Source organism: Mus pahari, chromosome 3, assembly GCF_900095145.1.
Source record: "Mus pahari chromosome 3, PAHARI_EIJ_v1.1, whole genome shotgun sequence".
NCBI lineage: Eukaryota > Metazoa > Chordata > Mammalia > Rodentia > Muridae > Mus > Mus pahari.
Genome location: NC_034592.1, coordinates 102,308,827 through 102,336,449, shown reverse-complemented (window position 1 = coordinate 102,336,449; position 27,623 = coordinate 102,308,827). Strand labels below are relative to the sequence as shown.

Sequence of the window (27,623 nt, the reverse complement as noted above, 5' to 3'; positions counted from 1 at the left end):
AGGCATGGTGGCTCATGCCTTTAATCCCGGCACTAGAGAGATAGAGGTAGGTGGAGTTTGAGGCCAGCCTGGTGTACATATCACATTCTAGGGCAGCCAAGGCTACGCAGAGTCAAGACTCTATCTCAAAAAAACCAAACCAAACCAACCAACCCACCCCCCAAAACCAAAACCAAACCAAGAAAAAAATCAACCTGTTCCTGCCTAATCTAAGATACCAAAGAGCCCATGCCTCCTAGCCATTCCCTTGGGTGCCACTCTTCTTTTAATCATGTGTAAATGTGTACATCTGTGTGAGTGTATACCACGTGTGTATGGGTACCCACAGAGGTCAGAGCCACTAGATCTCCTGGAGCTAGAGTTATGGGGGCAGCTGTGAGCCACCTGAGGTGGGGGCTGGGAATTGAACTCGGGTCCTTCTGAACTTAACACTAAGCCACCTCTCCAGCCCTCATTCCCTTTAAGGACTAATCCACTTAGGTGTGCTATGTGCCTGATGCCACATTGTGTATCCCTCTGGTCTGGAACTCCCTGTATGTACCAGGCTGGACTCAAAAGCACAGAGACTGGATTAAAGGTACGCACACTCTCTTCCCCTGGCTGGTGCCATTCTTGACAGGCCTTGCCTTTTAAATGGCATCTTAGAAACTGAGTCTGTGAGCATATTAGAAGCCCCAAAGGACTTCATGGTGTGACAGGGGCCACTGGACCTGTTTAAGCAGGTTTAGTTACACTGTCTTATTGCAAGCTTTCTCTTTTGACCTGGGAAAACAAGCATCTAGAAGTCTCCCAGCACCAGTGGGAACTGCAGGGAATTACAGAGATGCTCATTTTGTATATGAAAAAGCTTTATTAAAAGTCAGCCCTTACAAGGATCCTATCATTAGACAAGTGACAGCCAGATATATGGGCCATGCACAGTCCCACATAGTCTCAAACGGTGTGTAGGGAAGGGAGGCCTATTGAAGATGCTCCAGGAGCCCTAGGAAGAGGTCAGGCCCAGGTGTCTCTGGACGCTTGAGGGGCGGGCTTTAGAGTTTTGAGGTAAGGGCCCCACTTCCGTTTCTCTTTCCTTAGAAAGATGATTCAGACCTAGCAAGAGGAGGAAATGTAAAAGTCTGGAGTAGAAATGCACACATTTCATTTCTAAGGCGCCGCAGCTCACTCCAGTCCTGAGGTCTATGGGATGGGTGAATGGGGGTCACAGCCATTGGTCCTAGGCATGATCATGTGCTTGGCTAGTGTCATATTTGGGATTTGGCCACAGGATAAATTACAACGGACCATGTGAACTGCATAGACCCAGCAGCCAGGGCCCTGGAGTCAGTCTTTAGATCAAACATATGGCTTTAATAACCACTGGTGCCCTGCAGACAAGGATGCCACAGGCCCCTAAGAGAGTCAGTTCACCAGTGAAAGCAGCAGGCCTCCTTTCTAGCTCTGTCCTCTGAGTCACTGCGGACAAGGACCTCCAAGGGCAGTCCTTACCACTGAGATATGGAGACACCTAGAGAAACCAGGAAGACACCCAGAGCCAGGTGTTTCTCTGAAAGACATCCCAAAGCTGGTATCATTAAACCCAAACTCTAAAAGGTGCTGGGTCACTGTCACTGGTGACAGGCTTCCTTGGTGACATTGGGCAGTGGGTAAGCAAAGAGGGAGAAGTCCAGGATATACTTAGGTAGTACATCTTGAAGCAGGGCCCGTGGGGCATTGCACAAGTGGTAATGCAGACTTTCTGGGCTGGCTGGCCGGTACCAGGCCTGGCGAGCTGGGAACCGGACATGGGGTGGGGCCCGCACCCACTCCAGCACCTGGTTGGCATCAGCCTCCAGCCTCTCATAGGAACCCACAAAGTCGTAGTGCACAGCACATGGTTGGCACAAGTGGTACACAGGCATCCAATGCTCATTCATATGTTCAGGATCCTCATCCACCAGATATCTCAGGAACTCTGGGAAGGTGACATCGTCCCCTGCAGGACTGGGGCCAGCTCCAGCCCTGTAGCGCCTGACAATTTCGGCTCCATAGCGCTGCTGGTACTCTCGGATCTCTCCAAACTTGTTGCGGTAAGCAGACAGGAGGCGTTCCAAGGGGTCTCGCACAAACAGGAACTTGAAGTAGTGCTGCAGACGGTAGCGAATCTCCTCAGGCCGCAGGTCTGCCAGAAACACCAAGTCACTACGGTGGTCCATCTTGAGGCGGACATCCACATTGTTCAGGACGCCCGCCAGCACCTTCAGCACGCGTTTCCAGTTAGAGCAGGCCACTTTGGGGACGTAGCAGTAGAGGAAGCGGTAGCGGTCACTTACGAGGATGTGGCGCAGCAGGGTGCGCCGCTGTCCCACCGGCAAGTCCCAGGGGTCCCGGGGCATGCCTGGTTGTCCGCACACGGCCCTCAAGGTCCGGTTTCGGATATCCTCCCTCACTTGCAAGTCCGAGTCCCCAGCATCCAAGGATAGGCCTCTAGGCTTAGGATCTGTCCCGCTCCAGGCCGCGCCTTTGTGGCTGGGAGGGTGCAGGGGAAGGGGTTTCATCTCCGATAGAATGCCTCGCTCGATCATGAGCAGCAGTCCGCTGGAGGCCACGATTACTGCGAACATCAGCATGGACGGCAGCAGCAGGGGCGGCCCCCCGAGCCCAGTCCGGGCCCGGCCCAATGGGGCCCGCCTCGGCGTGCGGCCCAGGGTCTCAGCGCTTTTCGGGGCAGCCAGTGGGGTCAGAGGGCGGGGAAACATGGTGCTGCGGCCAGACCTCGCCGACCTCGAGGCTGCAGGGGAGTTGACTGCAGCAGGGGCTGGAGGTCTCGGGAGGGGAGGGATAGAGGGTGGCCGGCTCCCGGGGTGCAGGCAGGGACCAGGGCCGGATGTCCCGCCCGGCCGCTCTCCTCTCCCCGCCCCTCCCTGATACAGGCGCGAGGGCGGGCCCACGTCGTGGGGCGGGGAGAGGGGCGGGTGCCCGAGTACCAGGAGCTGGTTGCGGGAGGCCGCAGACGGACCCTAGCCCGGGAGAGGACTCATGAGCCTGGGCCACTCCAGACAAAATGAGACCTGGAAAGCGGGAGCTACTGAGGTCCCGTGTCTCTTTAACACGTGTCCTCTTGGTGCTGGGTTTAAGATGTGCTCCCTCCATCCTGCTTTAAACTACTCTAGAACCGCTGTCCCTCCAGCTGTGACATGAATGCAGGACAACCCACCACTCAGTGGGTCTAGACATAAAGGAGATCTGTCCTGATTGGAAGCATGGTCCTTAGCCGCCTGTACCGGTCCCAGTCCAGGGCAGGGCCACTCTGTCAAGCTCTGGCTAATGTCTCCATGGCGACATTTTGCTTTAGTAATTCCTAAGGACTAGTGCTTATCTACTGAGCAATGTTGATCTGTCTGTAAAAGGAATCTCCCCTCCCAAGTCAGAAGCAGTAGGCTAACTGGGACACTCTGATCAGCAGAGGACAAGTACCTCGGGACCACGTATGGCCAATATATACTGCAGGGCAACCTACAAGTATAAGGCAGCAACCACAGAAAGCCTCTGCTTGGAGCCGATATACCCAGTGGCACCAGATTGGCCAGAGTACTTTGAACAGCAGCATACAACCAATCCCTAAGCACTACAGCTTGACTTCGTGTGGGGGCCCCCCACAAGGCTAGGGGACAACAGGATTGGGGAACAAATCTACAAGGTTTGTTTTCTTGTTTTTTTTTTTTACTACTTCCTTTAGTCATCAACCACTTGACAGTAGATTCTGTGGATGTTCACATTGTGTGGACTCGGCGGTTGCTGTGACTGCGGGGTTCTTGTTTTGCTCTTAGGTATGGGTTTCACTGCATAGCCAAGGCTGATTTTCAGACCCATCTCATTCCCGAGTGCCTAGGTTATACGCATGTTCCACCATGTGCATCTCTGGCGATCTTATGCTGAAACAATTCCTAGTCATGACAGCACACTAGATGGGAGGAGGGAGAACTGAATTCGGGACAGGTTATGCCCAGAGGATGATGCAAGGATCGGGTGGGAACGGTGAGGCTATGAAGCTGATTAGGCAGATGAGGGGGTCTGAGGGATAAAATGAAATGTGTATGTGTGTTGTTGTTCAGAGAGCCTCCAAACCAAGCACACAGAAAACACAGGGTAAGGGTCTGAACGGGGGGGGGGGGGNGTTCAGTGGCTTTAAAATTGGATGCTGGGTGCATCTAAGGCCACTTCTTTCCAGTCAGTGTATAGATTTCTGGTGATGGGACTGCTTGGACCATCTGTCTGTAGAGTGACACCTCTTAGAACTCTTATGGGCAGCACACTGATGACTGTCCATACCATGGGATAGCCTACCCATGCCATGAAAAGAAGCATTGGGGACAAACTCTGCCCTCACCATCACTTTTCTTCCGCCATGGATTTGGACCGAGCTAGCAGGTGGGGGGACCGCAGCATCCCAGAATGAGAGGGCTCTAAAGAGGTCCATGTTAGTCCACCAGTCAAATCCTGAAACTCAAGATGCAGTCCTATCCCACACCACAAATGGAGTGCCAGCTGCAAGAAACTAAAACAGAAGTTTCTACCCAGCCCCAAGGTTATGATAGCACTGTCTTCATGCATCTAGATTAACTGCCTCCCACTTAGCTCACTGGCCAAGCTAGTGCTGGCCACCTAAGAACTTCACAAACCCAGACGTTAGCTGTGGCCACCTTGACGTTACTTCATGCTCCCATTTCCTGTCTCTTTTCCCTTGCTCTTTTTCTGGTTTCGCACCTTCATCAGCCTTAATAAGCACTTCTGCTGCAAGGAGTAATTAACCAGGACTCCTGACACAAGACCAGTGAGCCCCTCCATATTTACACACTAAATACAAACCAAATCCCCAATATAAAAGCACCAAGCCAAACCCAAAACAAGACACACAGAAAATAATTCTTTTCTAAATCAATACAATTTCTCAAATTTATTTATTTTTCTTAAAGAAGTACTTCTAATCTCTGTCAAAAGGGAGGTTAGGGGAGGGACCCCTCCCTTGTAAACACTGAAATACAGATCTGGGAAACCAGGATCGACACACACAAAAAGTGCATTTTACAAAATATCAACTAAAATATATTTTACATGGATTATACTTCCATTGAAATTCTACCAGCTGCATTTTCATGTTCGAAAAAATATTTCCACATCTAAAGAGATTTCAAAAGCATTTAACATCTGGGCAGCAGCCCCCTGCCTCCTAGGAGGGCCTTTGCTCCTCTCCCGTGGGTGAGGCTGGGCTCCTTGGTAGCACCCTAGAATGAGCAGGCTCCAAAGGGTCCATCTCCACTATTGACAACTTCTTTCTCATGCCCTGCTCTTTCAGACTGATGACTTCCTCCAAAGAGCTTATTCAATGTGAAGTCTTCCCTTTGGGTTTAGGACAGGGCTTCCAAAACTAAAAATTAACCTGCGAAGCCTTCAGGCCTACCCAGCCTAATTACCCATCAGGAAGTTTATCTTCTAAGGATCAGGGTCTGGACCTGGGGTTGCCGGGTCTTTGCCTTCAGGGTTCACTTCCACCTCCCAATGCAGCCTGCATCAGACTATCCTCACCCCAGTGCTGTGAACCCAGACTGGTGGACCCATGTTTCCCCTCTCTAGGGGACCCAGTGCCATCTTCCACAGTGCATGCCCCCCCTCCCCGGAACATGCTCTTGTAGAAGTGCCTGGGTGGCAGGTGGGGCAGGGCCCCAAGCACACCACACTTCCCAGCACTGCACCCTCCCTGATCCCATGCTCCTCTTTGGTACAAACAAGGTACAAATAACCAGGCTTCAGCCCCTCAGCCTAGGCCAGCAGGGGACTGAGCCTTTTGATCAATCACTGGTGGGGAGCATGAGGCTACAACAATCTCTGGGCATCAGGAACGAACTGAAAATGCAGGGCCTTGCCCCTAGAGGAAGTGGCTGCAGCTCAGGTCTGTGGTCTGATACAGTGTTGATTCTCACTGGGATGTAAATTAGTGCAATCTACGAAAGACTAGGGTAAGGGGCGGCAGGGCAAGAGGAGCCACAACTCTCCTTTGGTTTGATTTCAGGTGGGTGTGGCTTGAAGAGTCACGTGTGAAGTTCTGCAAGAGGTTTCCCAGAACCTCCAAGAATAAGGCAAGAGGAAAAATCTTCAGCGAATCAGGTAGCAATTTTCCTTGTCCCCTGCCCCCACCCTCTCTCCCAGACATGATAAACTCCATGTTGACCAGTATTCTGGGAAGCCAGACCTGCTGGGTGACCCTTAATGGCAAGCTGACATGGGTGGGCAGGGTCAACTTGTGCCAGCACCAGAGGCTACTGCAGCGGTGAAGAAAGAAAGCCAGGGAAAAGCCTCGAGTCCAGGAAGAGGAAGTCAAAGCTTGGCTCTCTTATTCACTGGAACAAGCCAGAGCTGTGCTAGAATCTGCAGAGCCTGGTCCCAGGCTGACAGGGAAGCAGAGGGTCACAGTGGGTGAGGTAAAGCTGGCTCCTGCTCCCCTTGGAAGGCCTTGGGGAGGCTAGAAAAGGGCCTGGTAGGCCTGGTTCTGGAAGGACCTTACCCCTTCTACTTGTCCCTGCCCTTCCTTGGCCATGTCCCTCAGGCCTGGCCCAACCTCAGGGAAGACAGAATCTTCGGGAGTCTCCACCCTGGGGTGCACAGATGGGCACCCCAAGCCAAGCTGAGGGTTTAGATACCTTTCTCATATCCTGGCCTCCCTTTCTCCATAGGGCCCCTGCCCCCCCTCCCCCCAAGAGAACCACAGGCCAGCAACCCAGGGCTCCTGACCAAGTGCTGTGCTTCAAGCAGTGCCCCTGCCCCAGGCCCCACTCTCCCGAAGGCAGCCCCACTGTGAGCATCAAGAGGCTACTGGGGGTTCTTCAGGATGCGGCCATGGCGGAAGTCATAGACATGGCGGCAAAGGAACACCAGCTCAGGGTCCGTGTCCTCCGGCACTGTGCGGTGTGGTGGGGTGGAATAGTCTGCAGACGGGGGCACCAGTGCTGTCTTGCGGCTGGGAAGGCCCTCACCCCGACGCTTGGCCATGGCACAGAATCTGCAGTGACACACCACAACTGCCTTTAGCACAGACACTTTTTCAAGGAAACCAATTTCTTCCCCACCCTAACACTGAGCTGGAACTGAGAGCTGACCAGAGGCCGCCCGCGCGTACTCTGCCAACTTCCAGGTGACTTCAGCCCCTGGACACACACCTTCCAGGTGACTTCAGCCCCTGGACACACACCTTCCAGGGCTTTCTCTCTTAAATACATCTCATCTTCCTAGACTTCTCTCAGAACAGCAGTGGGCCACAACATGATCATGAGGGTTGGGTTAAGCTGTGCTCTCTAGTTACCTCAGCAAGGGGTAATTCTACTAATGAAAAAAAATAATCCTAGCCAGGTGTGGTGGCACACGCCTTTTATCCTAGCACTTGGGAGGCAGAGGCAGGAGGATCGCTCTAAGTTCAAGGCCAGCCTGGTCTATAAAGTGAGTTCCAGGACAGCAGTCTCAACCAAACCAAACCACAACAATAAAAAAGGTATTAAAGGAAGGTTTTAGAAAAGAGCACTCTGAGTCTGTAAGACTCTGGACCTAGAGCATGGTTATTTCCTTGAAACTCCATGCAGTTCCCCCAAATCACTCTAGCCAAATCTGAGGGAAGAGGCCAGGTACTGGTGCAGGGTACTACCTACCTGCAGTACTCAGCAAAGGTTAGCACATAGCACTTCTCTTCAATGCAGGCCACACTGTTCTGGTCCTGATGTCTTGATGCAAAAACTTCATTCTGCAAAGGCTCAAAGAGAGACAGGAGCAGCTTAGTTGGTTATGGGAGCTAGAAAGAGGCACCTAACTCTAGGAACCTGCTGGCTTTAGCCACCTTCAGCAAGTGAGGGAGTCAGTGTAGTCTACGCCTTGACCTGACTGCCCACGCCGGCCCTAAGAGAAAAAGAAGCTGACCCCTTTCTCCCCCATGAAATGAAAGGTCCCACCGATGGGGCAGTGCACTGGTGTATGCCTTTAATCCTGGCGGTGGTATCTCTGTGAGTTCAAGGACAACTTGGCCTACCCTATCGAGTTCAGGCTAGCCAGAGCTATATGGTGAGACCCTGTCTCAAAAACAAGCAAAGCAAAGCAAAGCAAAGCGAACAAAAAAGAAAGGAAAGGAAAAAAAAGAAAAGAAAAAGAAAAGTCCTTGCAAAAGGGAAGGGAATGAAAGGCATGCTCAGCTTGCCCTCAGCCTGTAGGGCTTCAGCTCTGAGAGTCTGCGTGCTGCAGGTACTAAAGGAGCTGGGTGAGTGAGCTACCTCACCATCCTGTGGTTAGAATCCAACTGTTCACTCCCATTTCAAAGCTCCTGGCCCTCAAGGGTCATTTATTCCCATTTGGAACATAAGTTGAGACAGTGTTTGGGAGAGGCTAAACCCCAGGGGATTTGGCTGCCTGCTAGCTGTCTCCTCCCCGTGCGTGTTTTAATGCCACAAACTCTTGTTCTGCCCCTTCCCCTGTCAGGCAACTCACCTCATGCATGCTGGGGCTGCGGCCTCCCTGTAAGTGCTCAGGCCTGTAATACCACAGGAGGCTCATCATCAGTTCTCCTAGGGGACAAGAGAGGAGGTCGTGGCTGGAGCTGGCCACCTGCCCGAGAGGTCTGTCCAACCTTTGCTACTGGCCCAATCCTACAGGCTCTGGCCACCTGTGTCCCCTGACCAAGGCCAAGCATTCAGCAGCCTGGAATGCTGTTAGACGTGGGGAGATGGGAAGAAGGCTCTGGCAGATGAGGTATGTGGCAAGTGCTCAGGCTCTGGTGGCTAACAGAGTGAGTGCACAGATTCAACCACAAGTTACAAGGTCGCTACAGCCTCCACAGGAGACAGACCCCAAATGAAGGGTAGGCAGACCCTGCCAAGAATGGTAGTCTTGTGCCAGGCCAAACTCTAGACAGGGGCCAACTGAGGGCAGCTGTTCCTTTGGTTCCCAGTCTGAGGAACAGGTACCTGACTCAGGGTTCTCCCAGAGGGCAGAGATCTTGGCCACATAAGGTGTAGACGTCTTTCTTGGGCCTGACTTGAGGAGGACAGTGTCTCGGACCCGGATTGTCTCTCCATGTCGCTCGACTGCCTGGTAACTCTTTCGGATGGCAGGTTCTGGCTCATCCTGGGTGACAAACCAATGACACAAGTAAGTCTTCAGTGTCACACTCAGAGTGAGAATGGAGGGAAGCAGGAAATAAAATCCACTCTCTTCCATCAAGGCAGTCAGGTCAGTAAGCACAGCACAGGCTGGGGCCTCCTCCCCTAGCCTGGCTTCTGGGAGGACTGAGGGTGGGGAAAAAAGTGACTCTGGTGGCAATGTAGCTGGCTCTCTGAGCATCTGCACTGATGGTGCAGTCTGAATTTGAACCCTTAATCATTTACATGGCAAAGCCTTGGTCAGGTTATCTAAGCCTCAGTTTCCTTCTCTATGGAAGAGACCGTGGAGGAACACACGACACATGGTAGTGGTGAGGACTACAGAGCACAGGGCATGCCAAGTGCTTAGCTCAAACGTCAAATTTCAGAAGTGCTCAACACATTTGGCTGATATTGCTTCTACCTACCTCAGTGTTCCATCATCTAACTTTCTGGGTCTACCAACTCCTCCAAAAGATCCCCATTTTAGTGTAGGGCGGAAGGTGGATTGAACAGGGATAAGAGGCTGAAGACTTAAGTGACAAACAGAAACCACCAGGGCACATGGTACAGGACTGGGGGAGGGGAGCTGGGAGCAACATGATTGGTCCCTGAAGTGAACCGAGTAGCCAGACCGGCTTATTACACGTCCTGTGTCCTATGGCCCCACCTGTTCCCGTCAGCTAAGAGCTGTCACTCACCAGGACATACACTGCCTTCTCACAGGCAGCACCTACAGGCACCCAGCCATTAGTGCGGCGGCGCCGGCGGCGGCGAGGACGTGGGCGCTGGGCACGCGGCTGTTTGGGGTGGCTGGGCCTGCGGGCAGCCTTGCTCCTCACAGTGTGCCGGCAGCTGGAGCCTGTGCGCAGACCTGACTTGGAGCCACTCGGAGGCTTGGCGCTCTGAGGGCACGCCCGGGCTACTGTCTGGGGCTCCGAGATGGGCGTTTGAAGATGGGGGATAGGCTCTGCAGCAGGTGGCACACTGGGCACAGGGCATCCCAGGAGGGGGTGAGCAGGTGAGGCTGGGTGGCCAGCTTCTGGGAGAGGAAATTCCAATTGGCCGAGCGACCTGCAGCCTTCTAGAAATAGGAGAAGTGGGTCAAGGCAGGCAGGTAGGATGAGCAGTGACCCTCTACAATCTGCTTTCAGGTCTCAAGCCTCACTTAGTTTCAAGGTGCAACTCAAAGGCCAGAGGTGGCAGATGGGACAGGGCCCTTTCTTCATCTTGGAAACTAGACTGCAGACACTTATGTGTCCCTTTCTAAATGGACCAAGTGACAGCCAAAATATCTTCATTAGCTCTGACTTAAGCTTCTCTAGGGGTTCACAGTACTAAGGAGCAGGGCTTCTGGAGTCAGACAGACTGGAAGATGAGTCCCACACCTACCACTCACCAGCCATGCGACCTCAGGCAAGTCACTCTGGCCCCTCTGAGAAATGTTAAGTAGTGCTTTCAAGTATGATGCAGAATTTCCTGACTGTTTTCCTTATTTACATATTAACTCATTTCATCTTTTCAACATCCCTGAGGTAGGTACCATTACTACCACTTTACAATGAAGGAAACAGACAGAGCAGTCACTGGCCTATCCAATGGTCATGAGGAGGGGGGCACACATTTCAGTTCAGGGAGTCTGGCTGAGTCTGCCTTGAGAGCTGTGTGTCGAGCACTGAGAACAGCTCTTGGCATACAGGGCTTACTGGCGGTCTTACTTACCAGGGTGAGGGTCTAAGAAGAAAAGCCAGGAAGCAGCCTGCTCTTGTTCGTTAAGACTCCAGTTCATGCTAGAACCTGACAGAGCCGGTCTGGCCAGAGCCAAGTGGTTTATAAAGTTGTTTTATAGACCCCTACATGAAGGGGTGTGGGGAGAGGGAGGAAGAACGTAGAGAAGGCCCAGCCCTCACCCCTCACACAGGGCAGACCTGCTGGTCAGGATGGCTTTAGACTCCTCATTTTGACCCAGAGGCTGGAGAAAACACCCTGGAGAGACAGGTGTGGACCACCTTTCCAGTCTGATGCTGTTCGTGCTGGGCATGAACCATTCCGGTGTCTGCGCCCACTGTGACCACAGCAGAGAACACTGTTGCTCTCTTCTCATATGCCCAGCTACCCTGTCTACACACAACTATCCACACATGCCATGTCTGTGCACCTTGTCTACTAGAGCAAAACTCCCACTACCCCCGGTATAGCTTCCTGAGCCCATAACCTTCCCATGAAGGCTAAACTCAGCCAGCATGTAGACGGTCTGGACTCCTGGAACAAAAAGAATGGCAGCTTTCCAAGGGGAGAGGGAAAGCCTAGGTCAGAAGAAGGCTCAAAGGAATGGCTTGGTTCACCTTAGTTTGATTCTTTCTCCACCAGGACTGGGGGTTGAACCCCATGCATAGACACTAAGTTGACATTCCTATCATGGCTAAGCCCCAAGCCTTTTTCTATTTTTGTTAGAGACGGGGTCTCTTTCTGTAACCCTAGCTGGCCTTGAAGCGTGACTCAGCCTTCTGCGTAGCTGAGCTTATAGACTTGTACCACAGGGCTTACAAAAGGCCCTAACTCCTATGCCTAGGGGTCTAAGGGGAATTCCAATATGAGAGGAAAGACCTTCTTGTCCTATTCCACGGCAATGTTATCAACATCCAAGCTGAGAAATCTCACTGACAGTCTAGGCAAAGCAGGCCCTAAGAGCTAACCAAGGGACACTCTCCTGGGACTATTCCTAGGCAGAGAACAATGCCCAAATGAGTAGAGACCTCCCTCCTCCGAGGTCCCTGCCTCCCAGGTAGTACATAGATCCAACAGAACCTCCTGGGATGCCATGTCTTGCCCCCTCCCCCCCCCCCCGGGGCCCCGCCCCCCAGGGTGTAAAAAGACCCAACAGAACCCCCGGGGGTGCCATGTTTTCCCCCCCCCCCCCCCCCAGTGTACCATGTGTCCCCACAAGGCTTACCTGCGGTAAAAGGCATTTTGTATGGGCAGCCACCACAAGTAGTGCCAATGTGTGTGAGAGACAGAGGCAACACTCCACAGATGCTGTAGCCGTTCGCTCCAGTGTCCTCACTGGAGCAGTAGCGAGGTGCGCTCCAAGGAGGGTGCTGGAAAGGGACGCTGGAGGGCACTGAACTGGGGGCCATGAGCAGCCCCTCATTGGGGGCTGCCACCGGGGACAGCTTGCCTTCTGGGAGCATGGGGCAAGGGGAGTAAGCCCCACATTGCAGCCCATCTTGGCCACAGTACAGGTAGAAGCTGCCCAGTGCCGTGAGCTCAGGCCCTCCACACGGACCACTGTAGTCGGCTGGGTTGCCAGGCAGCGGCAGCGGAGACAGCTGAGGCGCAGGGAAGGAGGGCTGATGTAGTTCCTGCTTGGGGGCAGGTGACTCCTCGCCTGGACGCCCAGGCTCTGGCTTCAGGGCTGCTTGCCCACCCATCAGCAGCGGCAGGTTGGGGCGCAACGGGTTCTCCAGAGTCTTGCCTGGGGCCTGGTGAGAAGGCTGGGTGGATGGCCCATGAGGAGGATCAGATGGCCAATGCTCATCGGGCTGCTCTTGCCAGTTGGGGAGCCCTGTAGCCTCCCCAGAGCCAGCCCCTTGCCGAGCCTTGGGACAGTTCTTGCCGTTGACCTTCGGCCGCAGGATCCTGGGTGCCAGGGGCTCGGTGGAGCGCCCATCTGCTTCTGCTTGGGCACGAGAAGGTCGAAGAGGTAGCTCCCGCTCCTGGCTGAGTTTTAAGAAGGCAGCGGCGTTTAAGCTAGCCAGTCTCTTGGGAGCCGGGTCTCCATCTCGACGGGCACCTTCATCTGGAGCTAGCTCTGGGGACAGGTCCCTACTTCCTTCTCCAAGATCTCCCAGCCTAGGTCGCTTCTTGGAGAAAGACCAGGACCCCGTGGCCCGGTCCCGGCTACGGTGAGGGTCCCCGCCTCTGCTTCGGCGGGCACCTGCCAGGCTGCTGCTGTCCTCCCTCTCCAGCAGCAGATTATTAAGGGCCTCTGCGTTAAGGGAGGCAAGGCGCCGCTTGCGGGGCTGCACGAGACCAGCATCCTCACTGGATGGGGTTGGACTCGGGGGCTTGGGCAGGTCGGGGGGCAGCTCATCAGCCTCATCTGCACTTCGCGGGCCAGCCACATTTTCCAGGCGAGTCAGCAGCACTTTGCAGGCTTTGGGCTTCTCCGGAACCAGTGAACGTTTGCGCAATGGGTAGTTCTTGCGGCGCCCCGTGAGGTGCCCAGGGCTCTCAGGCATGCCCGGCTCCACGTCTTCAGTCCCCTGCTCCATATTGCTGTCTTCCATCTGCAGGGGCTCCCCTCGGCCAGTAGGGCCAGAACTCAGCATAGGAAGGGACTTCCTCCGAGTGTGTGTCATGGAATCCCTCCAAGCTGCAGGACAGAAGGCAGGCAATGAGAATACCTGGTCACTGCCCCCTCTTCCTCCACTGCGGCCCGCCCACCCACCCACCTCTATCCAAAGTTTCTCTGGCTCACTTCACTCCTGCTCTTGTCCTCCAGCTAGTAATTTCCTAGGACCAGCCTTCCAGAGGCACACAGACTCTCAGTAGCTGTTCAAGGACTGGCTCTGCTTCTCTCCTTCTAGCATAGAGTTGCCATGAATTAAGTCCCTACCAGCCTGAGAAGTGCTGCAAGTAGCAGTGCCAAGGCACAGGAGGAGGAAAGTGACAACCAGACCTCTCCTTTCTCTCCACTAGACACTCAAGAAGAGGGGCTCTGAGAACACAGCCAGAACGGGGTTAGGTGGTAAGAGCATTTCAGAAACACGACCAAAGAAAGTACTAACCAACTCCTCCCTCAACCCTGGGCTTCTGAGACTAGCCACGGGAGGAAAAAGAGACAGGCAGAGAGGTGTTGAGTCGGAGAACCTGCCTGCAGGGTAGGGGAAGGGCAAATCCATTCTCTCATGATACTTTACGTGACACATAAAGCAGGAGGGCCATAACTGAATCTTTCTAGAAATGTCCTAAGAAAGGGGAGGCCTAAGTGTGCCCTAGGAGGCAGCCCCCAATAATTTGGTTCAGATTCTAGGAAAAGGCAGCTCAGAACGCCACTATAGGTACAGAACATTAGGCTAGGATCAAAGCCAGCAAGGAGACAAAGCATTGGTCCTCCTAAGGTTTGCCCTGTTCCTCAGCTTTCCTTGATAGGCTTCCTTGTCAGGTAGTGGGCAGAGGGCGAGGGGGTGACCCAGGAAGCCTGAGGGTACCCATCACCAGGCACGATCCCTTAACTTCGGCTCTATAGATGTCCCCTGTACACATGTGGGGCAGACTGATCCCAAGTTCTAAGTGACAAAGGCCAGAAAGAGCTGCCTGAGCTGTGCACACTTGTATGTGAAGACAATGCACAACTGCAGGGGTGAGGGAGGGTGGCCAGACTACAGAGCCGTTCACTTCCCATCTAGTATCCAAAGCACAAAGGCTGCCAAGCGAGGTGCCAGACAGTGCGCTCCTCCTCAGGCACCTCAGGAGCCTTCCCCACCCTGCAGGCTAGGCTTTTCAGCTCAGTTTCCCCACTGTAGTCATTCATTCTGGGAGAAGTCCTTGATGGGCCGAGGCTTAGAAAACCCAAGCCTGGGGATTTCCCCGCTTTGCCAAGTTTTTCCCAGTTACTTCTGTGGTCTTAGGCTAGTGGCGGGGCTCATTAGGTGCCTTCTCTGGACAGACACAATGCACTAGCATAGAAAGGAAGCTGAGAAAACTCAGCTGACAGTGCAGCGTAGACAACCCTCAAGGAGAAAGCACTGGGAAGACCAATGGCCATGCATGGGGACCTGCCACTGTCCAAACCCAGGCCCCAGGGACTGGGAGCACAGGAAGCAAATCCTTTCATTCCTAAATGGCAGAGCTCCGAACAACCACAGGCTGCATGAGGCTCTCTCTTCTGCTTTGAATCAGCGAGCACAGTCGTCTGCTCAGCACACTACCAGCACGTCCCTTTCACTCTCCAAAGCACCCGAGCGCAGACAACCCAGACTCTTCTCAAACCAGGGCGCCCTGAACCGGCGCTGGGTCAGCCAAGAGCAAGCGCCACCACCACAACCATATCTGTGTTCCCGGGCAAAGCCAAGTCCTATGTCCCCATCCCCAGGAGCTTAGAGATGAAGGATGAGTGCTCAGACAATACAGCTAAACATGGGCTGAAGCCCCTCAACTGGCCCCGTGTTGCCAGAGCAGCTGGGCCTGGGAATGGCTGGGGGCCAAGGGTGAGGTCACCTGGTCCTGTGGCCTTTGAACACAGGATCCCAAGTACAGAGCATAGGGGGGTGGGAAAGGGCACGAGGCTGAGCAGCCTGGCTAGTGGAAGGGCTGTGGGCGGGGAGGAGCCCGGCTGCCTGCTTCATGCTGGTTGCACCGGTGTGCTGACTGTCCTCGGATATCTGTTAGTACTCCCGTCTTTCCCTCTTAGCACCCCTAAAGGTTCCAAGCAGAGTGGTGGGAAGAAAAAGCAGCAGCCACTTTCAGGAAGCTATGCCTAGACTGTGTGATCCTGGCAGACATGGTTTCACTTTTATCCTCCCATTCAGCACTCAGAGAGCCTCTGCTCCTCCCTTTCCCCCCAGGGCTGGATATCAGGGAGCAAGTCGTTTTTTAAGCCAAGCACAGGAGCCTCCTGCTAGCCTCCTCTGCATCTGCCAAGCCTCCTGTCACTGGCTAAAGGCTGCCAGGGCCATCAAAGCACATTGTGCAAGAACCTCCTCTTTCATGCGGTGCCTCAGTGGCTGTCTTGTGGAGAGGCTGGGGTCTCTACTGCCAGCTCCTGCTGCACTTGGATACTGGAGAGCTTGTGTGAGTCATGTTCTGAGGCACCTGTGAGAACCTCAGCAGCAGCTTTTCCCTGCCTGGGGTGGGGCTGGGTGGAGGGGCCTGCAGCTTTCAGAGGAGGGGGGCTCCAACCTGAGGGAAGAAAATCCCAGACTTGCAGTAGGCCTGACCCCCCACCCCCATTCCAGGAGGACAGATGTCCTGGTGGCCCTCTCATTTACACTAATTCAACCAGGAACTTTCTACTGCTGACAAGTGGTGAGGCGGGGTGGGGGTGGGGGGACACAGACGGATGGGGTACTTGAGCACTGCTCTTCTGCTCTCTGGAACAGCCTACCCTTGTTCAATGATGCTGGCCCCTTGAGAGGAGGGCCTGGGAAGGAAGCCCCAGGGCGATTACCTTTTACTGAGCTGGTATCAAGCGAGTTCCCACTGGGGAAAACCAGTCTGACAGTCATCAGCTCTCAACAGCTTCCCTAAAGGACAGTGGCTGGCCAGAGGGCTTCCAGGTCAAAGACCCCACAAGCTGAATCCAAAATCCCCAGGAGTATACACAACGCTGGCAAGCCAGTGATTTCCAGTCTAGGTCCATCAAAGGCTCCACACAGAGGGGATCTGAAGTAAGGGTGAGTGAGTGCGGCTAGGCTTCGGTGTGACTCAGATCTGCCTGGGGCTGGCAGAAGCCATCCCCCAGAAGCAGAAATGCCAAGACATTCTGTCTCTCCTGTATAGATCACCACACACTATCCCCCCATCAACAGAGGTAGTGTGCACGAAAAGTGCTACGTGTCCAGCTGAAGGCTCCAGCAGCAAAGGAGGTCAGGGGCCTGGGCTGAGGTCATATGAATTACTCCCATAAACTAAATCTGCCCCTGGGTAGGAAGAGATCCTTAGAGCTGACTCCTGCTCCCCTTACTACAGTGCCCCAGGTCTCAGCCTTGGGGCCAGAGCTGCTCCACCCATGAAAGGAGTAACCAGTCAGAAACACTGGCTTTCTGGAATCTTCTTACTGGAGAAGAGCAGTAACGGCACAAAGGCAGAGTCTCCCTCCCAAGTACCTGTGTGGTGGCACCTAGGCAAGCAGACACCTCTGCTGGGCCACCTATGGTAAAGCCAGGCAAAGGCGGCTCCAAGACTGCTTGAACCTCTGGTCAAAGACAGCCAGAGCGCCTACAGAAGGTAGACCCCACTCTGAGACTGGGACGCAGCTCCACAGTAGAAGGCTTGTCTAACCAAGTATGAGCTCCTGGGTCCTACTTTCAACTTTTGCAAAACAAAACCTGGTTCTGTCCCAAATGCATACCTCGCCTAACCGTCTCTGAACTGGAGGTTCCTTGTCTGAAATGGACATAGCAAATTAAACCTTACTTCCCAGCGTTGATAAGGATGGCAAGGCATTGTGGAGAACAGAAGTTTTCCTCTCCCTCCCAGCCACAGGCAAAGAGGCACCAATCATTAGTTCTCTCTAGCAGGAGCCAAGAGCAGCCTGGATTGACCATCCAAGCATCCAGACTGCACTTGTCCATCCCGAGGAAAGATGGGGTCAGTCTCTTCTCCCTCGTGAAGCTACTATGAGGTCAATGGGAGGTGGGCAAGCACAGGATGGGGTCAGAATGGCAGGTGTTCTGCCACAGTATCTGAAGATCCACTGAAGGTACCCCCAAACCCTGCTAACCACCACCTCCTAGGAGAGCAGTGGCTCTGGTCGCTAGCCCTGCCAATTTGGCCTCACTTGCTGCAGGTACTCAAGTCACCTTGCAACTAAGCTTAACTATAGAAACACATGGGCAGGAATGTTGTTAGCATCGTGCACAGCCAAAGGGAATGGGTCCCACCCATCTGGGCACTGGCAGGAGTCACATCTGCCATCGAGAGGCACCAACACTGTTGAGGCCCTGAAAGACCACACATGCTCCTCCAAGGTCACAGTGTGGCTTTTGGGAACCTAGAGACACGGAAGAGCTGCACAGCAAAAGGTTCATGCCCACTCCCGTTAGGCCAGCTCAGCTCAACCTCAAAACCAGGTCTGACTTTTGCCAATTCTGATGACCCCAGCATGAGAACCCACAGGCCAAAGGCAGCCAGCCCCCTTCCAGTAACTGTAAAGGCATACAGATCCACTGCCCGGGAGGGGGGAGTCGGTGTGTGTGTGTGCAGACTCCCCTGTCAGAGATCAAAGTTTAAGGTAATAACAACAGAAATGGTAAGCTCTTGGTGGTCAGAAACTGCCAAGCCTCAGTATTGAGGCAAAGCCCCAACAGGCAGGGGCTGAAGATGGGAGAAAGGACAACAAGCACCTTGTTGTACAGATCCCTACACAAGGAGAGCGGGCAGAGAGCACTGAGCTTTAATAATGTCTGTGTTCTGCTCCACGGAACTGACAAGTTAGATGGTAACCACAGGCAGCACCGACTAGTCTCTAGGGGTTTCCTTTAAACATTTTTTTGGCATGTGCACATGTGTATGAGGGCACGCACCAACAGAACATGTGGTGGTCAGAGGACAGCTTATGAGGGAGTTCGCTCTCTCCTGCTATGAGGGTTCTGAACATTGGACACAAGACGGATCAAGCCTGGCAGACAATGTCTTCTCCCGCTGAGCCACACTGTTGGCCCGAGGGGATTTGTTTAAAGGTCCAAGCTTCTACCTTAGCCAACTTACCCTCCCCTAGCTCTTCCTGGTGCTCCTGTGAGCACCCAGAGCACCCACTGCTTATACCCGGGCATCTCTGACAACCTTTGCCCCCAGTCAGCCCCACACAGCAGAGCTGAGACCTGATCAAGACTGGAAGAGTCTGAATTCCATGCCTTGATTGGTTTTCTTTTCAAAGCAAGGCTTTGTTTTTAGGATTCAGAACATGTATCGACTGCACACACACATACATGGACTTAATACAAGCCCATTCTCCCCCCCCCTCATTTTTAAAAATTACCTTTTGTGTGCTTTGACTGCATTTGTGTACCATCTGTGTGTGTCTGGTACCCAGTAGAGTCAGACAGGGCATCAGATCCTCTGAGACCTGAGTTACTTTGTGGGTGCTAGGAATCAAACCTGGGTCTGAGCCACCTCTCCAGTCTTAGCTCATTCTGCCCCCACCCCCACCCCCCAAGGTACCAGGCTAAGGGATGGAAATAAAAGTTCGAAAGACAGAAACTGAGCATGGGCGTGGGCTAGAGGGATGCGGGGAGCTGGGGGAGGGAGGGCCAGCATGAGAAGGCTGTGGTGGGGAGCCTCAGAGCTGAGAGGTCTGCAGAAGGCTCTTCTGATTCATCAACTGAGGGCCAGGTGTGTCGAGAGGACAAAAGCCCAGCAGGGAAGGCAGTGCTGGCCATCCCTAAGTACCCGGATGCAAGAAGGCAACAGGCAGAATAAACTTTCCCTAGATTCTGCCTGGTGGGTTCCTAGGTGGGGGTAGAGGATCTCCAAACCAGGATCCCTCAAACCCCACTAATATACACCACACTGCCCAGGCGGGGTTAGCAGAAGCAAACTTATGCTTGGGGCACAACCCACTGCTCTGAGCAGCTGTTTGGAGACAGGAATAGGGACAACACTTCCCATATCTCAATAACTAAGGAGAAAACCTTATATTACTGATGCAGCACTCCTTATTAAGAGTCCATAGCTTACCGATCTGTTCTCTGAGCCTGTTCAGGAGTTTATGTGTACTGGCCCAGCCACCAGGACAGTGCTCTGGATGGACTCAGAGAGAAAGCAAGCGCTGCCTAGCCTAACATTTGCAAATCCCCAGCATCCATTAAAAAAGGGGGGGTGGGTGGGTTTTAAGCCAGACTCAGAGTTTCAAGTCAGCCTGGGAGAGCCCAGATGCCTGCTAGCTACCTCCAGGTCCCGAACAGAAGTGACCCACCAAATTAGGAGAGTCCGCCCGAGACCTTCCCAACAAAGAACCTCCTGAACAAGGCTGCCCCCCCCCCCACACACAAACAAGTCCCAAGGCCAAGCCTTCCAAACATTCCACCAAGGGAGGGAGTCACAAGGCAGGCTGCAATGCTACCTCAACAGGTTGCAAGCCTGGGGGGGGGGGGAGGGTTAGGTAGAATCTGACTTCCCCACTGCGAAATCCCAGCCACAAGGCTTCCCTGCTGGCTTACTGGCTTGACTCACAAAGGTTGAAAACCCCTTATTCAAAATGCCAGGATGGGTTAACTATTTCAGATTTCTGGATATTTTTTCCCGGTCCACTTTGGAAAATGCACACACACATACTTTACCAGGTACACATCTGGAACCCCAGAAACAAGAAATATGCTCCCAAACAGCTTCTGAAGGACTTCACATGCCTAGATTAGGGATCCCTCTGCCTTCAACGATCCCCCCCCCTCCACTGTGGGAGAGTCCACTGTGCCTATTCAAATTCACATTCATATATTAATTTGTATCTATTCAACTCTTTCACCACAATCCCCTTTTCTCTCCCAATTTGCCCTAGCTACCTCATGGAAAAAAATTCTACTTGTCACCTCCCACCAACCATTAGTGATTAAGTGCACACACATTTATGACAAAGAATGCCCAAGATAGGCTGGGAGTAAAGCTCAGGGCCTGCCCAAGGCGGCATTGATGGGTTTGGTCCCCAGCACTGTATACTACAACCAGGCAGGGTGATGCACACACAGCTTTATCCCAGCATTCTGGAGGGGGAAGGAGGAGAATCACAGGTTCAAAGTCATCCTTGGCTACATAGTCAGTGTGAGGTCTGCCTGGGTTGCATGAGCGGTCCTGTCTCTCAAAACAAAATAAGCAATAAATCCAGAAAAGAGAGTAAGGCAGACTCAGCAGTAAAGATCCAGAGGGAAGACCCGTCCTCCAAGATCTCTAAGAGAGCAGAGAACTTGATTCACCAGAGCCTCCTACTCCATCAGGAATGCTGTTCTGTATAATGGGTACCCAGTGCCACCCAGCACATGACAATCACTGCATCTATCCTCACAATAGTCCTAGGGAAAAGTTGTTACCGTCACATCTTCAGCAGATGGAGAGATACTAAAAGTTCATTAAAATAAAAAAAAAAAGGAGGAAGAGGAGGTAGGGAACAGGTTGGGGGTGCTCTGCAGGTAAAGGCATATACTGCCAAGGTTGATGTTCTGAATACACACCACACACCACACACACACACACACACACACACACACACACCCCTCCCTCCATCCCCCATCTCACCTCCTAGTACTAAGATAAGCAAGGGCACAGGTAGGGCGTCCAGGCGCGGCTCAGAGCCCTTCTATGCTATTACCTGGCTGCCATTCTCTAGAGCCTGGGTCACAGCCCAATAACAAAAGTTTTTCTTGAATTTTCAGTTTAAAGAACTGTTTGTACAGAACTGTAGTCCTAGCACTCAAGGTGAACAGAAGGATAGACAGGTCCAGGTAGACTGGGCTATAATACAGGATCCTGTCTCAATAGGAACCAACCAACCAACAAGCAAACAAGCAGTTGGCTCAAAGTTCTAAAGAAACTCTTAGAAGCAATTTTGAAACAAACCCATTTTATTACCTAGAAAGCTGTGAGTGTTCCAGAGAGATCGAATTTTACAGTAAGTCCAGAGCACCAACGCCAGTCTATAGGCCTGAAGGAAATCCCTTTCCCCTGGCTTATATTGCAGTGGAGACTGAGGGTGGCCTATCCTGGTGCAGACGGACACCCACCTTAACTTACAGACAGAGTAACTGCTCCTGGCTTCCTTTCTTCAGAGCAGACAACCGCTAGTACTTTCGATTTTCTCTAAAAGATCATTTCCTCTCCATAGAATTCTTTTTTTCTACATTCAGTGGAAAGTTATAGGGGCAAAGCAAGTGACACCAAGCCAAGGTTGGGAAGGCCACAGCTGACTTTGATGGCAGCACTACTGTGGTCCTGAACGTCTCAGGATCTCAGGGCATCAAGCAGCACCCGCTAATAACTATCCTAAGAACACTTCTAAATCACCTGGACACACAGAAGTTACCCCCAAACATCTGGACAAGTGACTACATTTGAAGGGCCCATTCCTCTCTCCTGCAGCAGGAAATGGAAAAAGATGTATTGGTAGAGGCAGAAACTAGATACATTCCTTTACTAGGGAATCAACGTATCTGTCCTTCCCAAATCTCACAGAGAAGGAACAAAGGCAAGAGAAAATAATGAGACCCAAGTAAGTCCTTAGCTAGTACTGCTATCATTAACTATGAAAAGTCACCTGTCTTCTCATTCAAGTAACTTAAGTTCTGGTGCTTTGGAAGTTAGCAACTCATAAAGCCAGACTTAGAGACAAACTCTCATTCTTCCCTGGCAGATCAAACCTGAAGAGGACCCTCCACATTGAGTCAGGTAAGTAACAATACTTGCTGGTATTACCCACTGAGCCAAGAGAAATGGAGTACACTACTCTAGGACAGCGACTACACTCTGGGTCCTGTTCTCCAAACCCAGTGCCCTCTCACTGAGATGCCTGGGATAGATACCCAGACCCATACTGGGACCCCAGGAGCTGGCAGCCCCAAGCAGGATGTTTGAAGCCCATTGCTTCTTCTACTTCTTTTAGCCATCTTGTACCTCATTAGCAGGCAAAACCAGGAGATGGGCTGGAAAAAACATAATGAAGTTGACATTCAAACCAGTCCATTTTATTCCAGCTATGCGCCTCCCATAAAAGTTAGGCAGGATCTCATCACCTAAGACCTCCCAGGCCTGACATGGAAGATTTAAGCGGCCCGAGGGGTCAGGAGCTGCAGAACCTCTGATCACTAGGTGTCAGGAGCCTTTGCTACTAATTTTCATAAGCTCTGGCGCACATGGTATTTCCCATCTCTTAGAGAGCTCAAGGACAGGGTGTCGGCCACCAAGACAAGGCCAAGCCCACAGAGCTAGAAAGCGCTGGCTGCATCAGAACCAAAGTCCCTCCAAAGTCACAAAGGCACAAAGGAAACAAGCCTTGCCAGACTGTGCTAGCAAGCGCCCGCCCGTAAATACTTGGGCCGGGGTAGTGTTGCTTATGTGAAATGCTTCCCCATTGAGAGATGCTGCTTTGTTTACACTCTCCACAACCCATTCATAAAAAGGAGGCCCTTTAATGTCGGGACTGTTCATATAATGCTCCATAAACCCGGCAGCTAGGACTGGCAGCTTTGGTTCAACACAGGCTACTTTCCAGCTCTGGGGACTTTCCCCCCCTTTGGATTTTTTTCTTCTCCTTAGTGACTCACCTTGCGACAGGGCACTGAGGCCAGATGTTGCCTGAGCAAGGCCAAGAGGAACGAAAGTGGATAAAGTGAAAACACTGTAAGTCCGCTTAGATGCGAAGATGGAGTGGTGGGGAGGAATGAAAATAATCAGCCAATTTTCACTAAACTCCAATTTCAAGTAGATATGCTAGGTTGAATTTCTTTCGGGTCTACTGAAATTTCCTTCTTGACTACTACCCAATTCACGCCTCTAAACCCCGGAGCGTAAGGAGGCACTTCCTCTATCTCTGCAGAAGAGAGAAGAGAAGGGCTCTTTCTGGATTGTAATTTGCATCATGGTTGAATAAATTAAAAGGTTGTTTCCTCTTCTGAGGGTTCTAGAGTTGCTGGCTCCAAGAGGGGCAACATTTGTTCAAGGCGAGGAAACTCAGGCAATGTCCCTGGAGGGAAAGGACTGTGTTCCAGGATGCACACTGCAGACAGCACAGGCAGATGAGGAGAGCACTCAGGAGAGGCTTTCCGAGGTGGCGTTTCTGTTACAGTAAGAGAAGCAGGATTCTTTTTTTTTTCTTTCTTAATTGACAGGGGAGAGGTCTGCATTGCCATGGCAACTGTGAGGGGTGGCCTTTCCGACTGGAAGGTAAATGCTGGTTCATTAATCATCAAACTGGGGCACAACTGAAAGGTTTGGGGGGAAAGAGGATGGGTGCAAGAGTATGTCTGTCTCTTCACTACCTAGTTCCAAAACAGTCATTTAGTCTTCTCCCATGTCCCCTATGGTGTAGGCTTGATCGTCAATACACCAACTTCTAAGACAGTTGGAATGATAGCAGTTTTTCCCCAAAGCTCTACCTTGGGACAGACATAGTTCCTGAAGTCAGTAAAAAACACTTAATATAAAAGGAACCGTACAAATCCCATCCACAGGGCTGATCCAGGGTTATTTGTCTGAGGTTCTCCGAATAGCGTTTTCTCCCTTGCTGACACCCAGACGGGAAGAGGTAAAGCATATGGTAGCATAGACAACAAGTAAACTGCAAACACACAGCAGAGCTGGCTACAACAAGAGAATTGCCCCGTGGGGACAGGGGGAGAACAGGACCACAGCCCCTTTCCAACAGTGTGCAGTGTCTGTCATGTGCACAGTCTACAGGACTGACTCTTCAGCAGCAGATGGATCAGAAACAGCAGTTAAACATGCCCATGGCCAGAGCCTCACAGACATGCCCTATTTATACACCTTTCACAGAAAAGGTCAGAGACCTCCAAGGACTGCATCCATACTGAGCATTTCTAGAAGAGCCAAAGGTTCCCCTCCATCCACACTGAATTCCACATCACACAACACAGAGAGGAAGATTAGACTACACACAGACACACACGTTTAACTCATTACTCCAATCCCTAAGAACCTTCCAATCTACAAAGCATTTGAGAAGATACCATGTTAGACAATCCATTTTCCCAAGCTCACTGGTCTGTCTGATCAACGCCAAGACAATGAACAAGTGGGAGAGAAGGAAGGGGTAGGAGCTGGACGCGAAGGGCAGGGAGAGACAAGAGTGAATGGCAGGACTAGCGAACAGCCTTACGGACACTGCCTAGGCACAGACTGCAGCAAAAAAAAGCCAGCACAACTGAGTAAGAAACTGACTTGTGGAAGGGGTGCTTTGGAAGAAAGATCTGGTAGCTGTGTACAGACTGAACCAGAAGGGCCAGAGGAGGCAGGAGGAAGCTGACCAAGGAACATGGCAAGAGAAAGGGAAGGAGGGAGGGAGACACCAAAAAGAACAAACCAAGGCCAGCAATGGTAGTGCACACTAGGAGGCAGAGAGAAGACTTGCTGCCAGTCCCAGGCTAGCCTCCGTTCTAGAGTGATAAGAGATAACAGGAGAGAAACAAGGGAGGAGAGGGACAGAAAGAGATGGAGAGCAAAAACATCTCCTTAATGGCTCAACTCCCCAGGACCAGCCCTCCCAAACACTGATCTGACAGACAAGCATCTCCCGCCAGGTTAACCCCTGCCACAGAGGGAGATGTTATTTTGGCAATTCCCACCTTCCAGCAGCCAAACCAGGTCACCCTTCTGACTGCCACCAAAAGAAATCACATACAGTGCAGCCCAGCAAAAGGAAAGATTCTCCAGCCTTCTCTGGATTTTAGACATACAATTAAACTCTCACAAAAAAACTTCAGTCTCTTGTGTGAGGTTAATACCCCCCTTTCCCCACAAGCCTCAACTCCACCCAAGCTGGGGTCCAGACTCTCCTGGAGAGAGAGATGGAATGCTATGAATGAACTCCATACCCTATGCCTGCTCCTTTGGCAGACAGCAGCTTTCTCACGGTGGGCTTAGAGGCAAACACAGCCAAGTGCTGCTCTCGACCAGTCCCATTGGTGTGCCACTCCAACCCAGATTTTTCTCAGCATAAGGCCATGTTCTCAGCTGTTATCAGCCTGAGTCTCCTCTCTTCCTGTTCCCAACTTAATCACACGAGGAGGGGCACTGGAGCTGGGTGGATTGTCTCAAAGGGGTAAACAGCCTAGAGCTGCTCACCCGCTGGGGTTGGCGCTCACAGCTTAAGCCAGAGATTCCAAAGTGTCCTGGGACAGTGGTATCCCCAAGAAATGTGGTCCCTCTGAGGCTCTTTCCTTTTTGGTGGAAGATTATGGAGGTGTAGATGGGGAGAAACGTGTCAGGTGGTACAAAAGAAAGCTGGAAACCTCATTTTATGTCATCAAATTTCTGGCTCAATATATGGACTCAGCTTATCATGTCCCTATGTAGGCACCTTCTTGCCCAAGGAAAACTGCTACAGCAATAGTGAAGGCATCGCCTAGCACAGTGGGTGTGTGTGTTGGGGGGTGGGGTCCCTCAGTCCCAATCCAAGTATCCGGCTGTGCTCTTAAGACTGCCGACAATGGGCCACTAGGAGACATCCCAGGTGGAGTTAAACCTCTACGGATAGGCAGACTTGCTGAAAGCCTCACTGCTAGCAGGCTCCGCTCGCTCTGTGAGTCCACCAGCCCATTCGCCACCGGCCAGGGCACTCGGTGCGCACACCCCTCAACCCTGCCCCTCCGCCTTGGCTAAGTCGACCCCACTCTTCCCGGAGCCGCGAGGATATCTGCGGCTACAGCCCAGAGCCAGTGCCGCAGCTCCTCCCGGTGGACGCCCCGGCCCCCGCAGTCCCCAGGGCAGAGTCCGGCCCCGTGCCCGCCCCTTGGGGTGGGTGCCCCGGACTCGCTCCCCTCCCCGATACCACTACCTGCGCCCGCTCGGGCGCCGCCTTTGTCCGGCTCTTCACCGCCGAGCGGGCCCCTTGGGCCCGACCTGACCCGGCCCCCGGCCCCAGAGGAGAGGCGGCGGGACTGGCAAGGCACAACCAGGCCAGGCCTGGAGCACCGGGTCCCGCTGTCACTTGGAGGCGGTCTGACAACTTCGATTCCCCCCGCCCCACCTCGGACTCGGCCGCCGCCCCGCACGGTCCCCACAGGGCCTCCCGCGGCCCACACTCGCTGTTCGAACCGGTCCCCTTCCGTCTTCGGCGCCTCCCTTCCTTCAGCCCGACCCGATCGAGTCCACACTACCCCTCGCCCTGACGCGGCCCCCATCCCCATCCCCCCTCCGGCAATTGCCGGTCAGCTCCCAACCCGGGAGGGCGCCCCCCCACCCCGAGAGGGCGCTCCGGCGGCGACGCCCCCAGCCGCGGCCCCTAGCCTCGGGGACCACGATGGGGGAGGGGGCTTGGCGGGGGCCTTGCCGCCCGCGCACTCGGAGGCGAGCCGGCTCCGCCGCGGCGAGGAAGCACCCCGCGTCCTCCCGCCCTCCGTAGCCCGGGACGCCCGCGCCACCGCCGCCCGGCCAAGCTGCCACCCTGCGGCCGCCACCCACCCCGCCCCCGGCCTGCGAGGCGGGCGCCCCCCGGGGGCTGTCACCTCGAGGCGCGCAGTGCTCCCCGATGGCGGGACCGCAGCGCCGGACCCGGGGGAGGGAGGCGGCGCGCGCGGGCGGGCAGGCAGCCGCACCTGCTTCTTGTCGTCCGTCCGTCCCTTCCCGGGGCTGGCGGGGGCGGCGGCGCGGCGCGCTCGGCGGGGCGCGCTGACGGGCGGCCGGTCCTCTCCCTTTTGCTAGTCCGCCTACCTAGCTCGCTCGCTCGCTCTCGCTCGTTCGCCCTCCCCTTCCCCCTCCTGGATCCCGGCTCCTAGCTCACCGGGACGAGAGGCGCGGACGGCGCGGCTGTGGGCGCCCGCAGGCCCTGGCCGGGCTGGAATCCGGCGGCTGGAACCCCCCGGGGGCGCTCAATTCCCGGGCTCCACGCTGCTGCGTCAGCGCCTCCTCCTGGGGGCCGGGGCCGGGCGGGCGGAGCGGGGGCCGCGATCGGGCGGGGCCGTCGGGGGGGGCGGGCGCGCCTGGCCGGGGCGGGCGGACGGCTAGGGCCGGACGGGCGGGGCAGGCGGCCGGACGGGCGAGCAGCGGGGGCCGGGCTCCGGGATCCGCTACGCCGCTCGCGGTTCC

At 53.7% G+C, this 27,623-nt stretch overlaps 2 protein-coding genes across 3 annotated transcripts; both read right to left on the bottom strand.

Annotated features, from left to right (window-relative positions):
* Positions 1–868: 868 nt before the first annotated feature.
* Positions 869–2,874, bottom strand: Chst14 (carbohydrate sulfotransferase 14). Its single transcript, XM_021193578.2, has one exon. It carries the CDS (start codon positions 2,736–2,738, stop codon positions 1,608–1,610), a length of 1,131 nt encoding a protein of 376 aa, XP_021049237.1. The 5' UTR covers positions 2,739–2,874; the 3' UTR covers positions 869–1,607.
* A 2,039-nt stretch (positions 2,875–4,913) lies between these two features.
* Bahd1 (bromo adjacent homology domain containing 1) lies at positions 4,914–27,623 on the bottom strand. 2 transcript variants are annotated; one of them, XM_021194334.1, is made up of 7 exons: positions 27,319–27,623; positions 12,106–13,527; positions 9,854–10,236; positions 8,979–9,138; positions 8,503–8,579; positions 7,677–7,777; positions 4,914–7,036 (listed from the first exon to the last, which is right to left on the bottom strand). In XM_021194334.1, exons 2-7 carry the CDS (start codon positions 13,511–13,513, stop codon positions 6,847–6,849), a joined length of 2,319 nt encoding a protein of 772 aa, XP_021049993.1. In that variant the 5' UTR covers positions 13,514–13,527; positions 27,319–27,623; the 3' UTR covers positions 4,914–6,846. The 2 variants fall into 2 exon arrangements, with proteins under 2 accessions (XP_021049993.1, XP_021049994.1); XM_021194335.2 differs by having other exon boundaries at positions 4,922–7,036; positions 7,677–7,768; positions 27,319–27,483.